This window comes from Podarcis muralis, chromosome 1 (genome assembly GCF_964188315.1).
Source record: "Podarcis muralis chromosome 1, rPodMur119.hap1.1, whole genome shotgun sequence".
Classification (NCBI taxonomy): Eukaryota; Metazoa; Chordata; class Lepidosauria; order Squamata; family Lacertidae; genus Podarcis; species Podarcis muralis.
In genome coordinates this window covers 73549053-73576105 of record NC_135655.1, presented here as the reverse complement: position 1 = coordinate 73576105, position 27053 = coordinate 73549053, and the positions used below count along the sequence as shown (strand labels likewise).

At 43.3% G+C, this 27053-nt stretch overlaps 1 protein-coding gene across 1 annotated transcript in view; it reads left to right on the top strand.

Moving 5' to 3' along the window:
- Positions 1–1319: 1319 nt before the first annotated feature.
- CD81 (CD81 molecule) overlaps positions 1320–27053 on the top strand; it is a 57857-nt gene continuing 32123 nt past the window's right edge. Inside the window, exon 1 of the mRNA XM_028733657.2 lies at positions 1320–1536. Coding sequence (XP_028589490.2) covers positions 1471–1536 — 66 coding nt within the window. The 5' untranslated portion in view covers positions 1320–1470. The remainder of the gene's footprint in view (positions 1537–27053) is intronic.

Genomic DNA, 27053 nt, shown 5'->3' with positions numbered 1-27053 from the left:
CCAAGGTACTATTTCTGGGTTAGCGGAGTCTGTAACCCGAGGTACCACTGTACTAGATCAGATTACAGGTAAATATTCACACTTGTTTTCCTGCGGGAAATTCCCACCCCACCAAAGTTTCCAGTTTTAACCTGAAAATCTGGTAAACGAGAGAATATCTGGCACAGTTCCAAATAAAGCACACTTGTTGCAGAAAACCCAGGAAAATGTACCTTCTGGTTTTCTGACGGGCAAAAGAGCTGGGGCTTATAGGTATTGTAGTCCAAAACATCTGGAGGGCATCAGGTTCATGAAGTCTTGACTCCAGGCATTTGCCCAAGAAACTTACCCTAGCACTTTGATCTTTTAACACAGCTAGGAGCCATTTGGCATTGATAGCCAAAGAATGTATGTTGGACCACCATCACTGACTCAAGGCAGGCTGTCTCATCTTAAGAGACCCATACATACTTCGAACAAAGTCTGAATTTCCCAGAAGACTTCCTCTCTCTGATGAAACCTCTGAGTGTTTTCCACCACTCTCATTTTCCTAGAAAAAGGTCAGTGTGCAGGGTGTCCTCTGAATATTTTTGCAGTTGCTATCCACCCCCACCCCAATAATGCCCCAGGTCTGCAGAAGTGTGGCTGATGCAAAATGATGGCCAGGTTATCAACACAGTTGCTGCTGCTGTTGGCATGTGAAGTGTCGCAAAAAGGAAGAAAGAATCAGTGCTACTGTCTCTGGTGAGACCACACCCAAGCAGCTGTTGGAGAGCCTCACTGAAATGGTTTCCTCTTGTCCTCTGCTCAGAAATAAGGCAGATAATTTGAAGAGACAATCTGCCTCCACCACTAACAAGTGCTAGAAATGTGCTGTAGGGACCCGTCGATTGCTTAGTGCGGGGATGGAGAACCTCAGGCCCCCGGGAACCCAATGCCTCGACCTCAGGCCCCCAGGCCTCTCCCCTAAGCCACCCCCCCCCACTCCAGGCACCAGATTTATTTATTTTTTAGTTAAAGAATAAATCTTTAATAAATACCAGGCCTGCGACGTGGACTCAGTAGAGTGCTGCTTATGTGCACTCGGCTGCCTGGTTTTGCCAATCGCTCTTCCTACCAGAGCTTACAAAACCAGCCTGTTTTGGGTCTGGCCTGATTCCGCCGGGGGGCGGGGAAAGGGGGCGTCTCCGTGACCATTTGGCTGAAGCAGCAGTGAATGAAGAAAGGCGGAGGAGCCGCCTGCAGGGGGCGCTGCTTTTCTCTCCTCGGCGCGCCCGCGACGAAGGAGGAGGGACCTGGCTGCGCGCCCGGGTCAGAGGGAGAGAAGGAGGGAGGGGAGAGGTAACGGGAACCGAGAGAGAAGCATCCTGGCGAGCTGGTGCCCCTGAAAACAACAGCGGAGCCCACCATCTGCAGCAGCAGCTCCTCCTCCTCCTGCTCCTAAGCCGAGAGACCAGGCCACATCCTTGCCGCCTGCAGAAAGCCGCCGCGATGGGAGTGGAAGGCTGCACCAAGTGCATCAAATACCTCCTCTTCGTCTTCAATTTCGTCTTCTGGGTGAGTCGCTTCGGCCGCCTTCGTCCCTCGCGCGTGGCCGCCGGCGGGAGCGAGGGCTGAGCCGGGCGCTTGTGTGTTGTTTGGGGCTTATCTCCCTTCCCGTGGCGCCGCCGCCTCCTCCCCGCTCCCGATTCCCACCAAAAACAAGCGAGCAGCCTCGCCATGGAGCCCGCGCGGATCTTCTTTTTCCCCTGGCGCGCGCGAGAGGCGAGGAGGGAAGGAGCGGCGCTCGCTCTCCCGGCTGCCCACCTGACTGCGTCGGGGTCCCCCCCTCCTTCGTAAGACTGGGACCGAGGGGATGTAAACAGCCACGATGTTTGGGTTTGGAGAGGAGGAGGAGGCGGCGGCGGCTCTCCTTTGGGCAAAAGCAAATCAAAGCGTCAAATAACACAGGATCGCGCGCCAGAACCGCGTTAAAGCATCTAGGCTTCCCCTTTACAAGCAGTTCTGGTGGGGTGGAAAAGAGGGGCTGGTCATCACGGGCACCTCCTGGCAGAGCCTCCCATGCCCCCAAACCGGCCAAATATACAGATACCAAACCTCGCCAGGGTTTTGACTTGGTGTGCGGTTTTGTAACGGCTGCTTTCACTTCTTCTAAAGTTCTGCTCGATCAATCAACTTTAAAGTTAACGGGGGGGGGGCAGGAAGAGAGAGGTGCCGACAGTTCTTTTTTGGTTGTTGTGCAAGTCGAGTGTGGCACACCGACGCCCGAGTCCAGACAGCAAGAGAATGGTTGGCTAGTCTGAGGCGCTGAAAGTACAGTATTTGAATAAATGTGGGCATTAGGAGTGCATGCAAATTTCACCCTAGCAAATGTTTATGGGCGATGGGGGAGCATTAGTTTCCTGTCTGGTAAACAGCTTTGGGAAACAACGACAACAACTTGCATCCGGTGTGATTTTGGGGGAGGGGGGCTATAAAGTTTTGGGGGTTTTTTGTGTGCCCAAAAATGGCATTCAAAGAACCCACTAATCTTATACTGTATTTTCTCATGCACTTAGCGGATTCTGAAAGCGATACTTCTCAACTTGAGGTAGTTCTTTTAAAGGGGGTGGGGGGGGAAGTGTCATGGGTGTGGGAGAAGGCACTAAAAATATTTGTGGGAAGTAAGGATGTTTTAAAATGGATGACTTGCAGTGCCTTTCAGACTCCCTCTCATGATCTCATCTTTCCTTCTTGGCTGCAGAATTTTGCACCGACCACACCCCAAATCTCAGAAGAATTTAGGCTTCTCTTGGGTTCCTGTGGCTTTGAGCTAAGAAGGGTTTCAAATCTGCTTATACCATATTTGATAGACATTGGAAGTTGAGTTGTACAAATCTGAAGGTTGCTGTTTACTGTACAAAAAGTAAAGTATTAACCCTGAAGGAAAAGGATATCCTTGGGGACAGGGTTGCTAATTTGGGGACTCCTAACAACTCTTTTTTGCCAGTGGGAGCCACTAATGAGTTTATTCCAGGCATGCATATGAAACATATTTTTGGTTGAACACTTGTATGACTGATAGCCCCACCATCATAGTTGCCAGCATCAGTGATTAAAAAGCCCCAGTCCCCACACATTTTAAAGAATATTTTTCTATAGGGAAAGTATTAGCTTGGAGAAGCATTGCTAAACCTAACTGTCATCCCTGCCACTCTTTAATGCCCTGTAGCATTGCTGCCATGCACCACTGCTCACAACCCAACCATCAAACCGCCAGGTTAACTTCAGCCACCTTTTGGATGATGTCATTGAATTAATCGAATGATAACAGCCTTGAACTGTAGTTGAGCAAACAGGCTCATATCTCTTGTGTCTGCCGTGTGCTCATATAAGGGCACTGTGCTTGCTCTCTCTTTTATTGGAAAGGCTTGGAAGGTGCAGAACAAAATCGTCTCCCTGTTGTTTACACAGATATTTAAGGTATAACCCTATGCCCTGTTACCCGAGAGGAAGAAACACAGAACTTAATGGGACTGTCTTCCGAGTAAACCTGCATAGAATTCTGCTGTTGGCATGCATTTGGTATGGAGGTTCTGTCATTCCCAGTGATTTTCTGGGTCATTTTGTCCTGCAGCTCTTACAGACTTAAAGAGATTAATTATTAAGCAACCCCTTTGTGCTCTTCATGCTAGAATTACCATTATTTCCCAAATGTGCCATGCTCCCTAAACCTGTGGCCACTGCTATCCACTGGACTGTGAAGAGAAAAATGAGTTGGGGAGAGGGAAGAGAAGTCTGGCTAGATCACAGCTGCCCTGGTCTGAGGCTCATAGTAATTCTGGCTCTACAGGTATCTGCCCCGGGGCTGCATCACTTAAGCAGAAGACTTGAAACCTCCTTGAGAAGAAATCTATGGCATACATTTTACAAAGTATCATATATGTATTGTGCAGGCCAACAACACTGCCTTCTTTCCCAACCACTGTTTATAGACGGATTAGTTAACTCTCTTGGCACACAATGAGAGATTTGTCTAGGAATCTATTGTTTAGTGATTTGTTGGTGATGTATAACTGTGGTGTACTTCATTTTCCAGTAGTGGATTTATTAGGATTTGCAAATGTTTTGATTGCATTGCTTGCCTGTAAACCTATTACTCTGAGCTGAGCCCTTGCACTTGGAATCCTTCTAGAAATACATAGAAGTTTAATAATATATGTTATCTTATGATTCCAAACATTTTTGAGAATGCATAGCTGCACATAGCACTAATTTAATATGTGTCCCTTTGACTGGAAAGAATTCAATGAATGCTTTTATTTTTCTTTGCTCATAGAATTAATTTGGGATGCTTCCTTTACCTATCTGGCTAAGAACAGCTCTGCAAGATGCTTCCCTGCCACCATATATAATTCCTACTGACCACCTCTGAAAAATAGAATGTACAAACTTGTTCCTAAATTGATATATTTTGCTGTGGTGGGCTTTTTTGTTAGTTTTTTTTTTTTTAAAAAAATAGTGCTTAAAATGATAAAAAAAATTAAGTAGTTTACATAAAAACACAGCAGAATCTATTGCAACCATGATTTCAGAAATTGCAGTGAGAGTGTACACAGATGACGGTAGGTACAAAGGGTCATCCATACAGCCCTTCATCTGAAGATGGACACAGAAGGACAAGTTGGCCAGCTTCCTTTTGTGAACCTCCCTTAGCTACCCTTATGGAAGCTCAGTTTTGTTATGACTAGGGAAAGCTCCTTGTGACAAGGTTTTCAAAGCTCGTCGTCCTGGCTGTGAGAATATGATAAGAACTCAGGGGAGTGAATTAAAATAATAGTCTGCACCTGCATCCAAAGCATGATATGTGCTATAAATTCAGACCATTCATTCCATTGGCAATAACCCTCCCATGGGAATGAGGAAACATAGCATCTCTAACTGTGTTGTGTGTCCCCCCCCCCCAACTTACTCCTTATCTTGAGGGCCTTTTCTTACCTTTTGTCTTAAACTTCCTGTTGTTTTAGTCTAACATTGCTCTTAAGAATACAGAGCTGTATGGAAGTGTTGAAATTTAGCAGGAAGGATATATAAGCTATTGGGCACCCCATCTGTTCATGTCAGTCTTTTGTCATGTCGAAAACAGTGTTCAAAACTCCCATTGTTCTAGGCGCATTTTGCGACGGAATTTAATTAGCACAAGCAGTTTCTGATCTCTGGGCACAGTACTCCGCCTAAGATTTCAGATTAAAACTGTAGAGTGGAAGGAAAGGAGGACCCTTTTCTGCCTCCTCATTTCCAGCTACTCTCTGAAGACTGGAAAAGAGACCCTCTTGAGAATCTTAGGGGGGTGGGCAGAGGAAGGACTAGACCATGTGAAAAATGACATGATATTTTCATTCATTTTCAGCTTTGTATTCTTTGTATGTAAAAAGGTTTGCCTAGACATTTTGTTGTTGCGCCCATAGCCTAGGTTTAAGGTGCTATTTAGCTCCTAGCTTTCATATCTCGGTTTCTAACACTGGTCGAAAATACTCCTTAATAAGGATTGTGGCTTTGTCATTTTTCCTATGACCACTTGGTTCCATCCACCACTGCTTGGCACATCTTCTCTTAAGCAATTACTCAAGAGAAATGCCTTCTGTCATAAAGGGAGTGTGGTCATCGGTGGTGGAGGCCTCTTTCCATTCTCTCAACTTCTCTAAGCCCACATCTAGATCACCTTAGGAGCATACAAAGGCTTTGTCATTAATGCATATTCATAATTTGACTTGCAGCTGGATTAGGAACAGTGCCCATTTAAAAGCTTTGTCTTTCAGGTGAGACAAAAGCTTTAGTGTAGGGTCTGCAATGACATGCATGATGAACACTCATGTGTGGATCAGATTCAACATGGGATCCTCACTAGCTGTGAGAAAGTAAGAGGCTACACACAGTTTGTTCATGAAAAAAAAAATGGTTTCTGTTAAGCCATTGCCATCTTCTTCCTCTACTTCTTGGATCTACCTGGAAAAATAAATGCTAAACTATCACTTCTTACAAAGTGACAGAAGTAGGGATTGGATCAAAACAAATGTGATGTTTAAAAAAGTAACCTTTGGGAATAGTGATCACAATGCTTATTCTTGTTGTTTCAGTCCCAGGTAATGTCTTATGGGAAAATGAAGTAACCTGTGCAGATGATAGCCCTACTGACTTCCAGGTGTTTATGGTTCTTAATTTAAGCAATTGCCACACCACAGAGTAGTTCTTTGTGTTGTAGAGCAGAGATGGGGGAACCTGTGACCTTCCAGATGTTATTGGAAATTCATTGGCCCCGGTTGGCATGGCCAAAGGTCAAGGATGATGGGAATTGTACTTGAACATCTGGCTGGTTCCCCACCCTGATCACTGAAATGATTGAATTAAAGCACAGCATTCATGGAGGTGGCTGGAATGTGAAAAATACAGTCTTAGCAGCAATGTACATAGTACATATAGTGCAGCTTTTGCTGGTCTGTACAGACTATAGGTGGAAGCCAGGGTAACTCATGTCATATGTTTCGCCAAGAGGGTGGCAGGGCAGAATCGCTGTACGTAGAAAAGAAGCGAGTAAGAGAGAAAGCTGATTTCCCGTTCCTCATAGAATTTTCATGGGTTGTACAAACATGGAATGAGTATATAGTGATATTGTATGAGAAGGGGGGGGGAATCGTAAGACAAACACAACTACGGTGAGTGTTAGGAAATAAATGCAGTGTGAAAAAGCTGTGCAAGAGTAAAAAGCCTGCGTTGGGCCTTATATTCAGAGAAGGCCGCAAGAACTCCAGAAAAGTTAAAATGCAGATAAGCTTTGCTGTCTTTAAAAAACCCCTCTATTAATCAAAGCAGACACTCAGCATGTCCCCTTGCTCTTGTTTCCATTTTGAATACAGACTCTGTGTGGATATGACAGGCTGCTTTAAGATTAGCAAACAGCCATTGCCAAGCTGCCTCTGGTGACTAAGAACCATCTTTGGTGGTTATGCAGGTGGGGAGAAGTAAATATCGTTTGTTTCAGGTTGTCCTATGACTGACTTTACATATAGCCTGGTTAGCACGACCTGTCTTCACTTCCATAATTGCTCTCATGCCAGTTGGGGTGTATATAGAGGTTTCTACCCACAGGATTCCTCAGATAATGGCTTTTAGTATATCAAGCCATGATACTCGGTCACTTGGGAGCTGTGTGGCTTGTGTGGTATATTAAATGTCCACTAGAAGAATGATTTGAGCCGAATCCTTTGCCCCAGACCAGGATGGTTCCTCCCACCAGTGTGGGCATGTGGGTTCGTGGGCTGGTAGGATTATTTTGTAGGCTAATAGATGCGGCGGGGTGCGCTCCTGTCGTTCGGTCCCAGCGCCTGCCAACCTAGCAGTTCGAAAGCACCTTCGGGTGCAAGTAGATAAATAGGGACCGCTTACTAGCGGGAAGGTAAACGGTGTTCCGTGTGCTGCGCTGGCTTGCCAGAGCAGCGATGTCACGCTGGCCACGTGACCCGGAAGTGTCTGCGGACAGCACTGGCTCCCGGCCTATAGAGTGAGATGAGCGCACAACCCTAGAGTCTGGCAAGACTGGCCCGTACGGGCAGGGGTACCTTTACCTTTTTAATAGATTTTGTGCAATTGGTTTTGTTTTGTTGCAAGGATGATCTAAGCAGTGTTGCAAAATGTTTTTTGTCCTAGAAGTCGAACCATTTGAAGAGTGAACCTTACTCAAAAGTGGCGCCCCCCCACCCCACCCAAGTTCCATGATACAAAAGCCGGTGGGAGCCAGAAAGATTCCCAAGACTAACACCAGACTGACTTGTTAGTATGCAAGCTTCCTCTCTCCCCTGCTTTCTGTAGCTCCCCACACACATTTGCTTATCTGAGGTCTGGCATTGTTGGCAGCAACAAGTGTGAAGGAGAACAAAAACTTGGGCAGCTCTTTACAACACTGCTGGCATGTCAAAGCGAAACTTGTTTGGCGGTTTTAGAAAGAGAAAAGAAGTCTTTTAAGCATTCAGCTATATTCACTGACAAGAGACACACACAAAAACCTGCTGGCTTCTTTGGTTTTACTTCTCAGATTTAGCTCCAGTGTAACTAAGTTAACAGCCTCCTTCCCTTCTTGTGCATTTTAGAATATAACAGTGCTTGTAAACTGGAAGAGCTTGCTCTGTCCGTGTAGTGGAATTTCTCTGGGCAGTAGCCAATGAAACAGTTCCACTAGCGCGAGTACTTTTGGCAGTGCAATGTACTTCCCCTCCCTCTCCTCACCACCCCCCCCCCCGAAATATGCACCACAAAGTTGGGAAAAAACCCATGACCATTTAAGAGGGCATGTGGAAGGAGGGGAAGTTCCACTGTACATTCAGAAGTGCTTGTTCTAGCATAACTGTCCAGTTGGTTACTGCCCCCTGTGCTAAACCCTTCCAGTAGATTTTGCTCCTTTAAACTTGGCCACATGGATGAGGGATTATTATCAAGTGTTTGTGACCACAGCATATACTTGAAGGGGGAAATGAGTGCTGCAAGCTAATGGCCCTTGACATGGAAGTTTGAGTATTAATGTACAACCATGCTACCAAAAGAACATTTAGGCCTGGGTCAAAAGTCATTCTCCAAACCATTCTTAGGAAGTTTAGGTACATTCTGTAGACCAATATGCTTGTCCCACCTTCAGCTCTGAGTTGGCTCTGTCTAATCTTTTTTTGTAAGTCTGAACTGAGTAAACTGTTCAGTGCTAACTTCCAAGCAATGGACTGAGGTGAGTTCGCAAACCATTAGTTGGAAGTTGGTGTTAACCAGTCTGTCAGATTTCAGACATCGCAAGAGACCTGGAAGTAGAGGGATAGAGGGAGGAATGTGGGCCTGTTACACATTTCCCAATCCACAAAGTCATGATCTGAAGCCTCATCTGACTTGGCAGGGGTCAGCAAACATTTACAGCAGGGGGTTGGTCCACTGTCCCTCAGACCTTGTGGGGGGCCGGACTATATTTTTTTGGGGGGGGGAATGAACGAATTCCTATGCCCCACAAATAACCCAGAGATGCAGCACACATTCCACTCGTGAAAACACCAGGCAGGTCCCACAAATAACCCAGAGATGCATTTTAAATAAAAGGACACATTCTGCTCATGTAAAAACATGCTGATTCCTGGGCCATCTGCGGGCCAGATTTAGAAGGCGATTGGTCCGGATCTGGCCCCTGGGCCTTAATTTGCCTACCCATGGACTTAAGCCTCAGTCTTTTAGTGTCTGTAGATGTCTTCATTTTTTTGGATTTGAAAATCACTATATTTGTAGCATTGTTGTGAGAAACAAACTGCCTCTTAACTTTCATGAATAATTGGGGAGGGAAGCTTTAGCCATTTCTCTTTAAACATAATCTGTTTCCTTTCAAAGTAAAGAGTTTAGGGCAGCCTTGTAATCAAAGTACATTCTTTATTGCCCTCCTGAAATTGTCCACTGCTACCTAACAGAAGGAAGAGGGGAGGCAATTTTCACAAGCTTCTCTCAGCAGTCTCCTGCACCACTTCCTATGCTGTTCCACGGGGTCTTCCAACCTTCCACAGCAGATTTTTAAGGGACGTGGAGTGCGCATGAGTTCTGGAACCAACCGTGGTTTATAAACTTGAGAGTCTAGCATTTTCCCATCACTTTCCTTGCCACAAAAAGTGTGATCTTATGGGGAAGCAAGTTCTGCTGTTCAAGACCTACAAATGAACTTTGATAGCACAACCTGAATTTTCCAGGATGTGCATCAGAAAATAGCAACAGTCTCAATGGTCTAATTCTTAGTACTTTGACATACGAGTGCCAAGTCACTCCATTGAAAAGCACAGCAATTAGATTACTTTAGCTTAAATACTCAGAACTGTTGGAATGAAATACTGAAATGGCATTTAGGCATAAAATCACTTTTTGCCATTCCATCAATGGAACAGAATGTTTTAGTAGCTGTAAGGGTGTGGGTTTCCCCCTAAGACTAATTTTTGCTGAGAATCAATATGGTTAAGTACAGTCAGTTTAATCAGGATTCTTATAACTCGTATATTTTCTGAGCATGCTTCATACTGCCTCTTTGTAAAAACTACCTTTCACCTTCCCTTCCAGATCCTGCATGTTTTAATACAGTAGAGAAGGGATGGGGGACCCTTTTATGTAAAAACAAACAAACTCCCCTTCAGTTAGGGAGAAACCTTTGACAAATTGCATAAATTAAACAAGAAGGAAATGTTTTAATTGTTGGAGAAACCATGAGGCAAATGCTGCAGAATAATTATTTAAAGACTATGGGGAACTGGACAGTACCTGAGCAGGCCTAAGGGTTAGAGTGGTTTCCTTCTATTTCATTACATAGGAACCTGCCTTGCACTGAGTCACATCTATTGTTCCCTATAGATCAGTAGTGCCTACAATGATTGGCAGTGGCTGTTCAGGGTTTCAGGTAGGAATCTTTTCCAGTCCTACCTGGAGATGCCATGAATTGAATCTGTGACCTTCTGCATGCAAGACGTGTGCTCTGCTGTTGCTAAAACTACAGCCCGTTGCAGGGGTTCATTTGGGCAAACTTCAAAACTAAATGGCTGGGGAATAAAGGAACAGTAAGAAATAATTTGCAGGAATAGAAAGAAGACTTGCAAGGGGACTTCTTACTAGTGAATCTCTTGGCCAAAACTCTTCCATTTGAAATACTCTCTAGTAGCATAAAATATGGGTGACCTTAAAAATCATTTATTGCTTGCACAAAGTTCTCTGGTTCAATCTCTGGCATCTCCAGCTAAAAAGAATCAAGTAGCAGGTGATGGGGAAGATGCTTGTCTGAGACCCAATGCCAGTCATAGTAGGCAATGCTGGACACAAAGCCTAAGCTTAAGGCAGCTTCCTAAAATTGACCAGCTGCCAATTTCTAAAATCAAGGTCATGCCCCGTTGAGAAATTCCGCTCATTGTGGCCAGCACAGTATCTTTAAATGTACGTTGCAACCTTGTTGAAGAAGAATAAAACGCTTTCTGTTTAGGTTCTGAAATGATTAACCAAACCTTTGTTTTTAGAAGAATACAAACTCATTTTCCCCTCCCCACGTGCAAATGTGCCAATGTTTAATAATTGAAATATTGTTCCCTGATAAACAGTATGTACTGTTGAGTCTCTGGTGTATAGATTGCTTCCCTCATGGATGGTGGGGGGGGGGGGACTTGCCCCAGTGTCTTATCTGTTCTTTCCGCTATTAGTTATAAATCTGTCACAGATATCCCAGGGAAGTGTTGAAGACTGCCAGTGCAGTAGTAACTTTGGCTATGATCCCAACCATTCTGATGTGGAAGGTCAAATTATTGGACTGGAATTATTTCCATGCAATGTGTGTTAAGTAGGAATCAGTTTGAACTGCTTCTTTTTGCATTCATGTTACCTCTTTATGATGATTTCTTCTTAGTTTACATTATGGGATACATTTATGGGATTTTTTCTGTTCTTTTACATAGAGTAGTTGGGGATCTAGACCTATAGAGTCATAGAATCGTAGAGTTGGAGGAATCCCAACTAATGAATCCATGGCAGATGGCCATCCAACCTCTGCTTAAAAACCTCCGTGGAAGGAGAGTCCACCACTTCCCAAGGGAGCACTGAAAAGGCTTCTCAAAGCCAGTAATCATTTCAAGAAGACTAGAATTTAATCCTAAATAGCCCCAAATACCATAACCAGAAGATCCAAATTCAAGATATGTGAGACAAATGTTAGGCCTGCCATAAGGTAAAGGTAAAGGTACCCCTGCCCGTACGGGCCAGTCTTGCCAGACTCTAGGGTTGTGCGCTCATCTCACTCTATAGGCCGGGAGCCAGCGCTGTCCGCAGACACTTCCGGGTCACGTGGCCAGCGTGACAAGCTGCATCTGGCGAGCCAGCGCAGCACACGGAACGCCGTTTACCTTCCTGCTGGTAAGCGGTCCCTATTTATCTACTTGCACCCGAAGGTGCTTTCGAACTGCTAGGTTGGCAGGCGCTGGGACCGAACGACGGGAGCGCACCCCGCCGCAGGGATTCGAACCGCCGACCTTTCGATCGGCAAGTCCTAGGCGCTGAGGCTTTAACCCACAGCGCCACCTGCGTCCCCTAGGCCTGCCATATGTCAGGATAATTCCTGACATGTCCTGGTTTTTGTGTATGAAAACAGCGGAAGCGGCGGGGATTTTGTCGAATTGGCAAAATTTCAGGGAAAACCTGAATGTATGGCAACATGATGGAAAAAGCAGTGAAAATCATTTTGGGGGTCTTTCTTAAAAATATGAAATATGGCAACCAAATTTGGAATGTTTTGCTATTGTTAAGAGTATTTTTGTGGATAAGGAGAGGATTCCTAAAAGACTTACCCACATCCACTTGTTCAAACCATAATTAGTTAGGTATGGTCTCTCTGGCCAGGTGAAGTCTATTTGTGGATAATAGGCAGCTCAAGGACGGCTTGTTTGGCTATCTAAGCTGTATCATGAATTACCTTAGTCCCTATAGCAACGTAAAGTAAGTCTGTTGGATGATGAGAAGCATCATGGACACATTATTATTGTTATTAATCACCTTCCATACAGGTCTCAAGGTGATGTACAAAATACAATTAGAAACAACCCAATTTAAAACAGCACAAAAAAATAAAGGCAGATTAAAATAAAATAAAAAATACAAAATAGGAGAGAGACCATTCCATCCAGCTGAGAATGCTTGTTGGAACAAAAACATCTTCTGGAAGGTGCAGACAGTGGACCCTTGTTATATTCCACAGAAAGCCCTGCTTTGAGCCTCACGCTTCTAGGAATCAGCTAGTAGTTTCCTATTCTTATTCACTTGAAACTCACCTTAAAGATTAATGTGGTTTATTTTCATACTGCTGCCATTTTCAGTAGAAGTGTTTTTATTTTGTCAGCTTGTGAAAATTAACATCCTAATGATCCTTGGTCCAAGTGGTTAATTGAAGGCCTCCAAGATAAATTACTGAGATTAATAGTCACCTTGTATTGAAGTGTATCTGTTTCCATCCTCCGTTTAATTACTGTTAAGTAACAATTGGGTTGCACCACATGTCCCAGAAAAATTAAACCAGAGATGGCACAAAGGTAGGATAACAATTTCAGTCTACTACCTTTCCAGTGGTTGGGAGATTGCTGACTCTCACTGTGAAAAAAGGATCATGACTCAGCAGTTGTTGCAGTCCCAGTTAAAGTGTCCAATGCCTATCTATACATGCAATTTTATTATGTAAACATAATTTTATTGGCATTTTTTGAGAAATGCTAGTTTACGTAAATAGCATGTAGTATAGAAACTCTGTTTTGAAAGAATGCAAACATTTCACAGTATTGTGACTTTTGTATCATTTCTGGCAGATGAAATCAGACCTTGTTATTTGTGTGTTGAGTATGGAAAAGACGGTGTTCTTTCTTTGTTTAAGGGATCTTCCACTTATTCGTATTTGTGGAAACTCAGTGCTGTAACAATGCTGTCACTGCGTCTGTCCATTTGTGTGGCGTCACAAATACTTCAAATACAATCCAAATACTTCCTTGTGGGAAGACTCTCTTGTCCTCCTCATCCCAGCGTGAATTTGCCAAAACAACCTCAGCCTGCTAAGGACAACAGTGTCAGATTTCCTGCTTCAGATTTTAAAAGTCCTTGCTAATGTAGACAAAAAACGTTAAGGTTGTTCATGAACTTTCTCAGACGAATGGTTGTCCCAACTTGGCAGCTGTGAAGAACTGGTGAAACTATTTTATACCCATGGATTCCAGTTTTCTTCCCTCTGCTGTTAGTCAGCTATACAACACTGAGAGCAGTACTTTATATAATTCAGTATCAAGATGAATATGTGTTACCTCAAGATGTAATCAAAGCACACATGTGCTTGGATGTGAGTGGTTGGCAGCTTGGCTTATAGATGCCTATCGTGGATGTACCATGAGTCTCTCATCATCTCATGCAGCTGAAAGCTTCTTGCAGATGTTGTCTCATCTGGAGGTTAATATCATATGATGTAAGAATTAGCCCGTTACTCTAGTGGTTGTACCTACCCTTTCAGACTCTTTCTTTCTGTGACATATTAGGCAGGCATCTTCTCTCCTTTTGGTGCCTGTTGACCACCTTCCTTTTTCAACAAGCCTTTTAAGCAGAATTTTCTGCCCCTGTCTGTATCTGTATCAGGCATGAAATTATTTATGTATACATTTATATTGTTGATGTTTTTATTATTAATTGCTTTGGAATGTTTTATGGGAAGCAATTCATAAACAACAAAAACAGATACAGGAATAAAAGCTCCCACGGGCCTGTTTGTTGCAACACCCAGAAAGGGCTTTTGAGTGTGCTTTTTGAGTATCACGGAAGACCTGAGGGCTTTGTTTTTCTTTTCTCTGCTCCCTTGGCATGGCTATGGCTCTGCTCTATAAGCCCCACCTATAATGCAATTCTTGTGTTTTAGTATACAGTGTGCAAGACTTTTAACTGAATAATGTGATGATTAGGGCTGGGAGATACCTGGTTTTCAGCAGCACAATATATCACCAGTTAAACATTTTGATATTTCGATATATCACGATATCTGAAATAAGGCTGGAGCTATGGAGAGGTGAACACGGTAATGTCCTGGCAACTGCTACTACTTATGGGTCTAAGTCTAAAATTGATCATTTTTTACTTACCTTTAACACATTGTTGCAACTGCTAATGTTATAGTACTGCTGTACCAGTAATGTTTAAATTAGCACATTTTCTCTTAAAGCTGTAGAAATGATTAGTAGCATAGATATCAAAGGTTCCCTGAAAATTTAATTACATTATTAAACAAGAAAAAAGCAGATCTAATGTCACACTTTTAGATACTCAAATATTCAAGAGCAGAGTAGGGTGGGGGGATTTCTTTGACTCTGAAGCAACTTGAAAGCCACAATCACACAGAAAGGAGGAGGAAGAGGAGGAGAAGAAGAAGAAGAGGAAGAAGAAGGGAAGGAGAATCACAGAGCAAGGAAGGAAACAACTCGGAGGGGAAAGAGTTAACAAACAGAGAGTGCAAGCGAAACACTGCAGGGCTGACTGAGCTAAAAAACATGGGATAAAGAAAGGGAGCTGAAGAAGCCTTTCTCCACAGACCCCTTCACCTCCAGGAAAGTTCCTTGCCATAGTGTCATGGCTCCAAATGAAACATCAGCTGGGCACACCAACAGAGGGGAGAGGGAGTCAGGGAGACAGTCACAGTCACACCCACACAAGCAGTACAGTTTTAACAAGGGGCTGGGCTGCCACTTACAGAAAGCAAAGTGTGAAGTGTGGGTTGAGTTAATAAAAAACCCCAGTGCTTTTTGCAGGCTGCTTCACAAAAACAAATGCACCTCACACCCCACCAACGGGAGGGGGGAGGGAGACACACATACACACTAGCACACCCACAAGCAGTACACACACGCAGAATGACAGAAGAGGGTCAAATGACAAAGGAAGGTGTCTGGTTTTTTACTAACCTATTTATGTTTCTATGGGGGAAATGAGTTCCAGAAGTCTGAACCTGTAGGCTTCCCCTAAGCCAACTAACAGCCTGGGGCCTTGAAGCAAGAAACTGAGGGAAGAAGTCCCTGCTTGCTGGCTGGATGGCTGGGGACACGGAGAGCTAACCATTTATTAAAGCTCCGCTTGGCGATACATATCTGCTTGGCGATATTTGAGTCAGCTTGCTGTAGTAATTTGTAGAGTTTTGCTGCTGCTGCTGCCTCTGCTACAGGGAAGGTTGAGACTCATAGTGACTGCTAAACCGGGTCTCAAAGCTCCGTTTGGCGATATCTGCTGAGTGATTTTTGAGTCTTCCTGCTGTAGTGATTTGTAGTTATTGATACTGCAGAAGGCAGGGATGGAGGTTGACTGAGGTGGAGTTAGCAAGGGCTGCACACGCAGGAAGAAGCATTGGCTTCCTGTTTTTTCCAATATTGTGAGTTTTGAATACCACACACGCAATATGCAATAAATTGCAAAGTCATCTTTCAAAAAACGGTTATCACGATTTGATCTAAAACCTGATGTCAGATGCTATATCAGTTTATAGCACAACCCTAGTGGTGATAAGTTTCCTTAGGGAAACTGCAAAATGAAATCTCTGAGCCACTCAGCCCATCAAGCAAGCATGAGTAAGGTTATTGCGCACATTTAAGGTTCTTGTGCACATTTATCTCAACCCCTGTGGGGCGGGGGTGGCGCTGTGGGTTAAACCACAGAGCCTAGGACTTGCTGATCAGAAGGTTGGCGGTTCGAATCTCCGCAATGGGGTGAGCTCCTGTTGCCCGGTCCCTGCTCCTGCCAACCTAGCAGTTTGAAAGCATGTCAAAGTGCAAGTAGATAAATAGGTATTGTACCGGCGGGAAGGTAAACTGTATTTCCGTGCGCTGCTCTAGTTCGCCAGAAGCAGCTTAGCCATGCTGGCCACATGACCCGGAAGCTGTACGCCAGCTCCCTCGGCCAATAAAGCAAGATGAGCGCCGCAACCCCAGAGTCGGTCATGACTGGAGCTAATGATCAGGGGTCCCTTTACCTTTACCTTATCTCAACCCCCAGATCCCCAGTTGAGTTGTGGGTCTCCTGCGATTAATGGCAAAACAATGCTTTCTGTTGCACTCTTCTGTTTTAACTCTGCCTTCTGTCTGGTATCTTTCTTGATGTTAATATTAGTGCAAAAACGCAAAGAAACCAGGAGATCATCAAAATATTTTGTACTTAACATTTTTCCACTTCACAGCTTTCTCTTCATTTCAGGCAATACCTTCTGTCTTGTCACTGCCTTGCTAGTTGTTCCCCAAATGTCCACACACACTACAACAGATGCATGAACCATCTTAAAACCTGCAGAAATTACATGGACCATAGGAACAAAATACTAAGTTGCTGAAGCAGAAAAACGTTCTCTCTTGTGTGTGAACCAAGTTGAAATAAAATGGCCAGGATGTCAAAAGCACTCAGATCTGGAAGTCAAGACCCAGTGCTGAATGTGGAGACAAGACAGAACTTTTAGGAATAATGGTAAAAACTCATTCATTCAGAACGGTGGTTCAAAAAGTAAATATGGTCTGCTATGTGACCTCTAGTACATCAAGCCAAACTTTTGAAATTTCTTCATTCCAGGAAGGTTAAGAAAACTTGACTGTTTGAAGGGGGTGGCAGCAACTGTTTAATTAGAAAGACATGAATCTGCTTTCTACTAGCCCTTGGGGATAAAAACAATTGCCCTTATTTGCGCTAACTATGTCATGTAGAAAATGCTCGAGTAAACTGGTTCTTTAAAGAGCTTCCCCCAAAGCAACTTACTCTTTATTTACAAAGGAGCAAAGCATCTGGTGTTCAAAAAAGATTAGATCGTGTCTGCTAGATTAGTATTTCTAAATTGAGGCTAGATAAATCATTATGGTGTTTTTTTAGTAGCAGTAATTAGCTGCTAGGACAAACTACCATGTGATGTAGCAATTATCTATCACTTGTAGTCTTTAATCAAGTTAGGTTTGGATTGAAGTAGAAGAAATTATCTTGGTTGTATAAACGAAAGACTAGTTTCTGAGAAATTGGGTGTGATGGAACTGAGAATGCTAAAACAGACTTCCTAAGGTTTAAATCTAGTTTGGGCCTGAGGTGAGAAGGGCAAGCATTTGAGGAAGTGAGGAGCATGGCTCCCAAGCAGCTTCCTGAGTTGAGGTAACTTATGGGGACAGAGAAAGATGAGAAGGTAGAGGAGGTGGTTGAGGTAGGAATTCCTCCCTTCTTCTCTTCCCTGACCCTCTGAGTTTTGAGGAAAGAATGTGTTTTAGAGAAGGATTCCAAATTGATAATCTAGCAATGCTGCAATAAGGAGAAGCTTATCACAGGGAGGAGTTCTGGTGTGCTGTGGGGCAGAGGCAGAAACGGAGTGGATATTCACCATTTGAAGCACTGGGAGTTTGGTTCCCATGTTCTCGTAACTCTTTTTCCAAGTGTCCTTTAGGTAGACTGATGCAATCTCAAGAGCCAGTCAAATTTTTGGCCCACATGGATCCTAGCTGGCCAATTTCATGTAGCATTATCAAGTTTACTTTTCCTTCTCCCGCCTCTCCCCATCACACCAAACTCTCAAGAATTTGTTCCATATTTGTGTGTAAAAGAGCTGTCGCAGTTCTTTCCGGGAAGCAATAAATCTTTGGCTGGAGAAAAGGCAATAAAGAAGGCACACAAGAGATGACTTATATGATGTTGCATGCACAGGAACTCACATGCAGTCATGGGTAGCTTTTAAACCCTTCCTTACCCAGCCTGCAAAGCTGTGTCATCTGTGCACTGTAAACTGATTTCCTTCCAGGCAATTTCCTGTCTGCCAACACTGTGGCCTTTCTGTAGGATTTCTTTATAGAACCAGCCAGGACCTTACATCACCGTCCTCCTTCCCTGCCCTCACTTCCCTGTAGGACAGTGACAAATATCTGACCAGGGCTACTTTAGTACACAATCTTATTTTTTATTTTATTTTTACATTATTATTAGTAGTAGTATTTTATTTATGTATTTATATCCCACCTTTTACCTTATGGGGAAACACCCAACAACTATTCAACTAGGTAATAATCATATACCAAAAGACAGCTGAATAAAAACAATCCAATAGCTGCAGAAAAAATAGGATGGCATTGATGGCATTCAGCTAAGTTTTGCTCAAAGTAGTCTCACAGAAATGAATGAATATGGGTAAGGTTCATTAATTTCAACTGGTCTACTCGAGTATAACTTAGTTGCCTTTCACCCATAAGAATCCCCTCATTTCCACTCCATCTTTCTCCTGCAGCATTGCAGATATGTTATCATCTAAGAGAATTATGCCCTTCCCCAACAGCAGCCTCCCACTCTGTGGTGTTAGGGCCTGTTAAGGCACTAGTATTTCATCCCCTGGATTAGAATGAAGATCTCTTTCTGATAGATCTGTTAAAGAGCAGGTTCTCTCCCTCTTGCAGGTTTCAGAAAATCCCACCAATTTAAATGCAGGTTCTCTCTGTAGTGGAAGGAGCGAGATATGGTAGAAGGGAAAGCACATGTAAGCCTGAGGTCTGCTTTCTGATCTCACCTTGGGTACCATCTTTTAGAAAACACATTGTCTGAAAAGAACACCAGTGGCTTCTCTTGGAATACTTTACAACTTGTAACTTCCTTGTTGAATGTGTCTATCCAAAACCAGTCTGTTCTCAGACTGAAGTCCTAATGGTGCTGGAGAGGGTTGCACTGTTACTTCTCAAATTTTGGACATGATGCTATCTGTTGATACCCTGTAAATTGGCATGAGTGAATATAGTTCTTGGGTCAGGGATACTTGGCCTCAAATTTTGCTCGGTCACGGAGCTCCCTGGGTGGTCTTTGCAGATAGGGCGACATAAATCACATGAAGGATGCCCTAACCTCCTTGAAAGAACAAATGTGATGAGTAATTTTGCCTTGTGTTGTGTGTTCATTTCCTGTCAAAGAACTTTGTGCCACCACCTTTCATGATCTAACACAAGGGTTGGCAAAGCTTACCAGGCATGGGCCAGATCACTTCTGCGGAGATCCGTGTGCCGGACCGGCACAGCACAACGCCGGAAATTACGTCTGCGCATGTGCGTGGCGCCAGAAATTGCTTTGCACATGCCCAGATGCCAAAAATTGCACCTGCACAGAAGTGATTTTCGGTATCTGGGCATGCGCAGAAGCGATTTCCAGAGCCGTGGAAGAGAGTCCCCGTGCCATGCCGGTTTAGCGCAGCGCGTGGGGACTCGGTTTGGGGGTGGCTTGGGCCGGTTAAACAGCCTCTGTGGGCCTTAGGTTGCCGACCCCTGGTCTAACACCCAGTTTTCTATCATGCCTTTCCATTAAGAAACTTTCACAGTGGCATACATTTTAAAGCAAAAACAGTAAAATGTTGTTAAGAAATAGTAAACTCAAGTGGCAGTCCTGAAAAAAGAGATACAGTTCCATCATAGATTAAAAACCTCCTATAATATAATATAATTTGCCTGGTGCCATAATGGCGTAGATGAAAGCTGCACCTCCCTGGGGAGAGCACTCCGTAAGTGGGCTACTTTCTGGTAAGTCACTCTTACTAGGAAGAAGCATTTAACTTTGTAGACTTGGGCAGAGCTGTCTGGCCACAAACATTCTCTTTTGCAGCTTTCTCCTGAGATACTGGGCAGAATTACCCCAAGCCCTGGAGAATGAGCATGGCAGTCTGCCATAGTACCCATGGGAAAAGAAGAAAAGGGAAGTGGGGATGTATACCTGACCTGAAGTACCTAGAGAGCTAGTCAGGAATGGAGAACTCTGCCTTTTGCCTCCCGTTCAGTATTCTGTGTCAGTAAGGCAGACCCATTCCTTGGTCCACAGAAGTGTGAAGCTGGTCCTTGAAAGTGTGGGGCAAAAAGAGGGTCTTGTTGGAGCTGTGAGCTGTGCAGCCATTGAAAATCTGGGGTATAAGCATTACTCTGGCCCAGTGTAACTCTATGGACAGGGGAGGGGTTTCCTGAATGTGTGAGTGTTACAACCTTTCTATGTCTTTGTGCAATTGTTTATTTCCTGCAAGTTCCTGTCTGTCACCACTCTATTTACACTGATAAGGTTGAAGTGGAAAGGACATGATTCTGGTTATCTGAATATTCTTTGAATCATGAGTTTACCTTTGGAGTTCTCTAAAGAACTTACTGTCTATGGGGGGTGGGGAATCTTACAGGAGGGTTAGCGCCAATACTAATATTAAGTATTAGGAAATCAGGATACTTATGCGTACTTTCCAGCTCACATTTAAGATAAGGACTAGTAGCAGGGTCTAGAGAGTTCATAATGGGGTTTCTTTTTATATCAAGTTATGCCTATTATCCTGATGCCATGATCTACAAGAACAAACCATAGAAAAAGTTCACATTGACACCCATCATTACAGTAACTTCCTACCTAGAAGTACAAAATTTGGGGCTGCTGCCATAGCATTTTATCTTTTTTTGTGTGCATTTTATCTTTTTTCTCCATAACCAATGATCAGATCTCTTTGAAATTTTACACAGAGATCAATAACCTGATGAAGATTTCAGGAAAAAATAAACCAGCACTCAAAAGATTTTATAAATGCCTTAAAATGTATAAATGTAGCTTTTTTGGTGGAAAAACTAGGTTTAGAAAACCTAAATTTTCAGCGTTAGGGTACAATGCATTCAAAAGTTTTTGATGGTGAAAATTATTGCAAAGATATGCTCTTTCTCAACAAAGAATAAAATCTTTGGGTCTCATGTCTTGGAACAAAATTTTATGTTTTTTGGACATCGTGGGAGAAAAATGGCTACTGGGTACAACTTTCCTACAATCCATAGCTGTAATAGAAAAAATTAATGAAACAAAGTTCATCTTAAAATCTAAAATAATATTGGTTATTACAGGGTTGTTTTTTTCAAAAGTGCAGGCTTGGTTTTCATTTTTACGGCATTGTTCTCTGTGTCAAATTTCAAAGAGATCAGATCATTGGTTATGGAGAAAAAAACACACAAAGTTCTAAGGCACTTTCATTTTTGAGAACAGTCTCTATGCTGCAACATATAAGGAAGGGTTGCGGATAATTCTGCGTGTAGGGCAATCATTTGCTTCTCTCTCAGTCCCTGCTACCCTCCCTTTGTCCAAAGCTCCTTTCCCCACAGAACTGCAAATTGCACACTGGCTATAAAATAATTTTTAGATGTGATTAATGCTATACAGTGCTTGAGTGCTCTGAGATGATATAAAGGGGTTTAAAATGCATGTTTTGTAAAAGAAAAGAAAAAAAGGGGGGAGACCCCATGACCTATTGTAGGTTATCTCCTTGTTTATAACCTCACATTCTGATTTACTGGCATTAATTAAAATTGTCCTGGCTTGGGATTGCCATGTTAACAATGTCTCCCTAATAACCATGCTCACATGCATCACACAATAGACAGATACCTCTTGCATGCATGCATATCTGCTACCAGTTACCACAAGGTTCCTGTGAGATTTCACAGTTCTGACCAAAACGTTGAGCTGTTCCTTCAGCACAAGTGAAATAAAGGCTGCACTTTGCTCTAAGTGTTCCTTCAGCACAAGTGAAATAAAGGCTGCACTTTGCTCTAAGTGAAGGAAGTTGCTAGGATATTTCATGGCATCTTTCCCATGTTCCGAAACCTTCATTAGTCTTAAAGAGCCAGATGCAGATATGAGATTGGTATCCAGATTTTTCACTCCCCCTAGCAGCAACTTCTCTAAAGCTTACAGGAATGTATTGCATTCCCTGCTTGGTTGTCTGTTTTCTTCTTGTTGGAAAAGCCATAAGTGAGGGTGGTTTCAGTAAGCCCACTGAAACAAATGTCTTATTAAATGAGCGTACAAAATCTGGTTCTGATAGTTACCAAAGAGAAGGTTCTATATATAGGTGCTGCTGAATTAATTAACTTGGAATTTGGTGAACTGGACTCTGGTGAATTTTCTCGGGGTAGACTTTCAGAGATCAGATGCAGGGTGGGGCAAACCCATCTGCACAGAAAACAATGAAATGTAGCAGGTTGTTGTGGTAATCACATTCTATTTCAATGCCGCCTTTTTTGGTGCTAAAACATTGCTGTGTAAACAGGAAGGGCGAATGCAGGGTTTCTCTAAGACACAGTATATCTGGGGCTGCAATCTTAACTTGCACTTACGTCCAAGTAAAACATGGTTAGGATCAAGTTTTTGGGTTGCAATCCTACACACATTTACTTGAAGAGAAGTTGCATTGCAATAAGTGGGACTTTGAAAATAGATATCTTTGGCATAAGTGCAGGAGATTTATTCTCTAAATCCTTTTGAAATTTTGACAGAAGACACTGAGAATAAAAATGAACAGAAAGCAAGGACATATTTATAGGCTGTATCCACATTAAACATATTTAGGAGGCTGGATTTAAAAGTGTATAACGGGCTTCTCCAGCTGCCTTTCTGTCTGTCTACAGATTGTGGTCCCATTTCCCCACCACAACCTGCTGATATTTCCACCCTCCTCTATCTCATTTTCATCTAATTATGCTAAGCAACACTGTTATCTTCCTGATCCATTCTGTAGTGTGTATTATAATTCTTGCTAGTATTCTGCTGGCTTTAAAAGTAGTTGAAGCATGTTTCAGTAGATCATATTGGAAGGGTTTTAATTAGGGGGCTGTCCTGTTGAAGCATGGACCGTACTGCTTATGTGCGGACACATGCAAGCAAATGCAAGCAAAGTCTTTTGCTCATGAAAAGTATAAAGTGCCTTATTTTTGCACCTGACCATAAGACTCACCTAGTTTTTAGAGGAGGAAAGCGGGGGGGGGGGGGATACAGAGCGCACGAAGGAGAAAGATCCCCCTCTGCGCTGGCTCCTGGCTGCTCTCATGCAAGTCACAGAGCCCCTCAGACGGAGGGAACTCTAAAGAGTGTTCTAAAGCCCTTTTCTCCCACCTCGCCTCTCCCCGCCCCCTCGCGCAGGTACCACCATTAGGACGCTACCCCCCTGCCGCTCCGGGAACCAAAGTCCCCAGCTCCGCCACTGCCAGCAACCACACATTCGCTCCATAAGACGCACATACATTTCCCCCTTACCTTTCAGAAGGAAAAAAATGCATCTTATGGAGTGAAAAATACAGTATGTCAATGGGGGGGGGGATCAGGAAGCTCCATCCATTTGCAGAATGGAAGGGGAGGGTAGCTTTGTATAAAGCAGTGGACAATATGTTAGAATGTATATAACAATACATAAAATCTGCATAAAAACAATACATAAAATTTGACATTGCATGCAATGTATTTATTGGATGTATATCTCATAAAGTAGTAAAGATTTGGTGTGCTTGAATATACTATTAAAAAAAAAAATCTGAGCAGGAGAGACTGACTTTGGTAACTTTCTTTAAAAGAGAGAAAAAGAATGAAACTCTTTGGTGACTGTGAAGTGTGTACATGGGACAAGTGTTACATTTGTGCTCTTCTGCAGACGTCATCCATTTGCCTCCCACCAGTTTTCCCATGAGAAACGGAGCATTGCACTGTTTTCTAGCTCTGCGGTGTGGCTTAGGCAGCTGAAGCATTATCTTATTTGGAATATGGAAAGCAGAATTGGACACCTGGAAAAGCAACTGGAAAAAACAGTGTGCCAAAGATCAGACCCATTGCAGTGTGTTTTCAATTTGTCAGAATTCTTGCCGACTCTGAGTGGAAAAAGCAAAATTGCAGTCTGCGCCAGTGTTTAGTTTTCCTCTTGGGTTTTTTCTTTTTTATGAGCAGCTCAGGGCTGTTGTTTTGTTTGTCAGATGGTGAAGTAGAAGCCAGAATTATGGTGGACTTGCCACATGTGTACACACTGTGCCTTTAAATCACATTCAAAGATGGGGAGGGAGGGGAATGCTCCTCACAAACAGCAATGTATAATACTAAACTCTGCTTCCATCTTCTTTAGCGTGATTTCTTTCTTTCTGTACTGCAGAGGGAGATTCAGTGCAGTTGTACCACATACCCCTTTTAACAAGCTTGGCCCGGGCATTTCCCATACTTTTGTCTCTTTTTACCTTTCTTCTCTCAGCTGTTCAGTGTCTTTTGGAGTCCAAATTTAAATATCCTTCATACCATGTTTACAGTGGTACCTCAGATTACATACGCTTCAAGTTACAGACTCCGCGAACCCAGAAATAGTGCTTCGGGTTAAGAACTTTGCTTCAGGATGAGAACAGAAATCGTGCTCCGGCGGCAGCAGGAGGCCCCATTAGCTAAAGTGGTGCTTCAGGTTAAGAACAGTTTCAGGTTAAGTACGGACCTGCGGAACAAATGAAGTACTTAACCTGAGGTACCACTGTATTTTGAAAAACTAGACTCAGTTGCCATGATTTTTGAATTGCCTTGCTTTTGAAAATACCACTCCTTGAATGGAAGAAGCTATAGGAAAAACTGTGAGACTATAATCCTGGTCTGGTATATCAGAGAAAGAACCGGTATTTTAAAACTGGATATATCTTGTAGCCGGTAAAGACGTTGCACTGGAGAAAGCTACAGAGATGTGAGATGTGGGGAAATGATAATGTTTTTGCGGCACAACCCCAAGTTCCCACAGCATCACCTTATGCCAGGTGCATTACAGCGCTTCGGTGCACACCTGAATTATGCAGTTAAAATATAGAGGCTGTGTTGTTGCAAGGCTAAAAATGAGGAGGAAGAGGAGAGTGGTGGCAGAAGGATGAAGTAAGTGGTGGCCAAGTTGATGGTATCCACCACTCCATGTTCACCTTACTATGAGTGTACAAATAGGAGTGGATGAGTGTGTGGCTGTTCTTTGTGGCTTTTGGTGTTGTCCATATCCAGACTATGGCTCGCTTGCTTGCTTTCTTGCTTCAAACAAACCACATGTGGTAAGCCAGAAATCAACCAAGGTTTGTTCTTAGCTTATTTCTGGCATACTGCTAGTTGGACACACCTGACAAAATAAATTTGAAAAATAAAAATAATGAGAAGCCACGCTGTGACTTTTTTGAGCCCCAAAGGTGCTCCATGGGGGAGAAGCCCGTGGCAGGAAGTAGGTCCATTGGTACTTAAAGCAGTATACAGCATAGGGCTCGTCTAGACTTGTTCTGGTCCCATGCCTAGAAAGCGTGAGTCTGAGTCGTTTCTGCTTGTCATGCACTTTCTAGGCATGGGTTCGAGCAGTTTTGCCCTTCCCCCGCCGCTTTCCCCTGGGAAACCTACTCTTTAGCAATAAATTGGAGGAAGCATCGGTCCCAAGAAAATCCTATTGATGTTTGCTCTGATTCAGTGGTAAAGATCAGGCTTCCTTGAGTGAAAGCGGTGGGGCAAGGGCAAGTCTGGATGTCCCCAAATTGGTTGTGGCATATTGGGACATGAAAACAAGGCCAGTGTCTAACGTCTCTTTGCAAAATCTATGTCACTTCCCTCAAAAAGCTACCCTGAGGCTTTCAGCTAATGAGCCTCACTAGTGTACATCTCTGCAAAGACTTTAGTTAGTGCAACCGTGTTTCTCGCTCTCTTGCCTTTTCTCCTCCTCACCCCAAATTGCCGGCTCCCTTGGCCTATAGAGTGAGATGAGTCCGCAACTCCAGAGTCATCCGCGACTGGACCTAACGGTCAGGGGTACCTTAACTTTACCCCTACCCCTTTATGTAATGTTTCCTGTTCTGCTTGGAAGAAAGTACAAAAAAGAAAAAAAATACAAACATGCATTTCAAAAAGACTGCTTAAGCTGGCTACTTTAATATCCTTAAAGCTAAAAGTAGCCAGTTTAAGTATACTTTTTTAAAAAAGAAAGGTGTATCATAATTTGCCATCATGAGGATGTGCAAGAATGATTCAAGATGCTGAGACTCCACCCCATGATCAGTAGCAATGTTATTCAGCAACGCCTGTAGCTTCATCAATCATTGCCTATATATTTTAAAGAATATGACACAATGATCAATACAAGTATCCTAGCATTGGGTCTTCATGAAATGAAATTCTTTGAGCCATACTACACTTCGCACATTTTCTGATGCTTCACAACAAACACACTTTTGGTAGTTAAGGGCACTGGAAATGCTCTTCTGCTACTTGAGTGCCATTGTCATTAATTATGTGCTAATGTAGCCCCCAGCTGACAGACTAGGACATAGATTCAAACATAACTTTCTAATCGCACTGGGATGAAAAGAACCCCATCGATAAGTGTCTCATTTGGGTTGCTGGAGGGAAATGAATGACTAAGTCAACCTGAGGATTGTGTTTGGATATGTGTTTGGTACAGAAGAGGTCTTTTAAACAAAACTGTAACCTCATTTAATCTCTTGAGAGCCAGTGTGGTGTAGTGGTTAAGAGCGGTAGTCTCGTAATCTGGGGAACCGGGTTCGCGTCTCTGCTCCTCCACATGCAGCTGCTGGGTGACCTTGGGCCAGTCACACTTCTTTGAAGTCTCTCAGCCCCACTCACCTAACAGAGTGTTTGTTGTGGGGGAGGAAGGGAAAGGAGAATGTTAGCCGCTTTGAGACTCCTTCGGGTAGTGATAAAGCGGGATATCAAATCCAAACTCC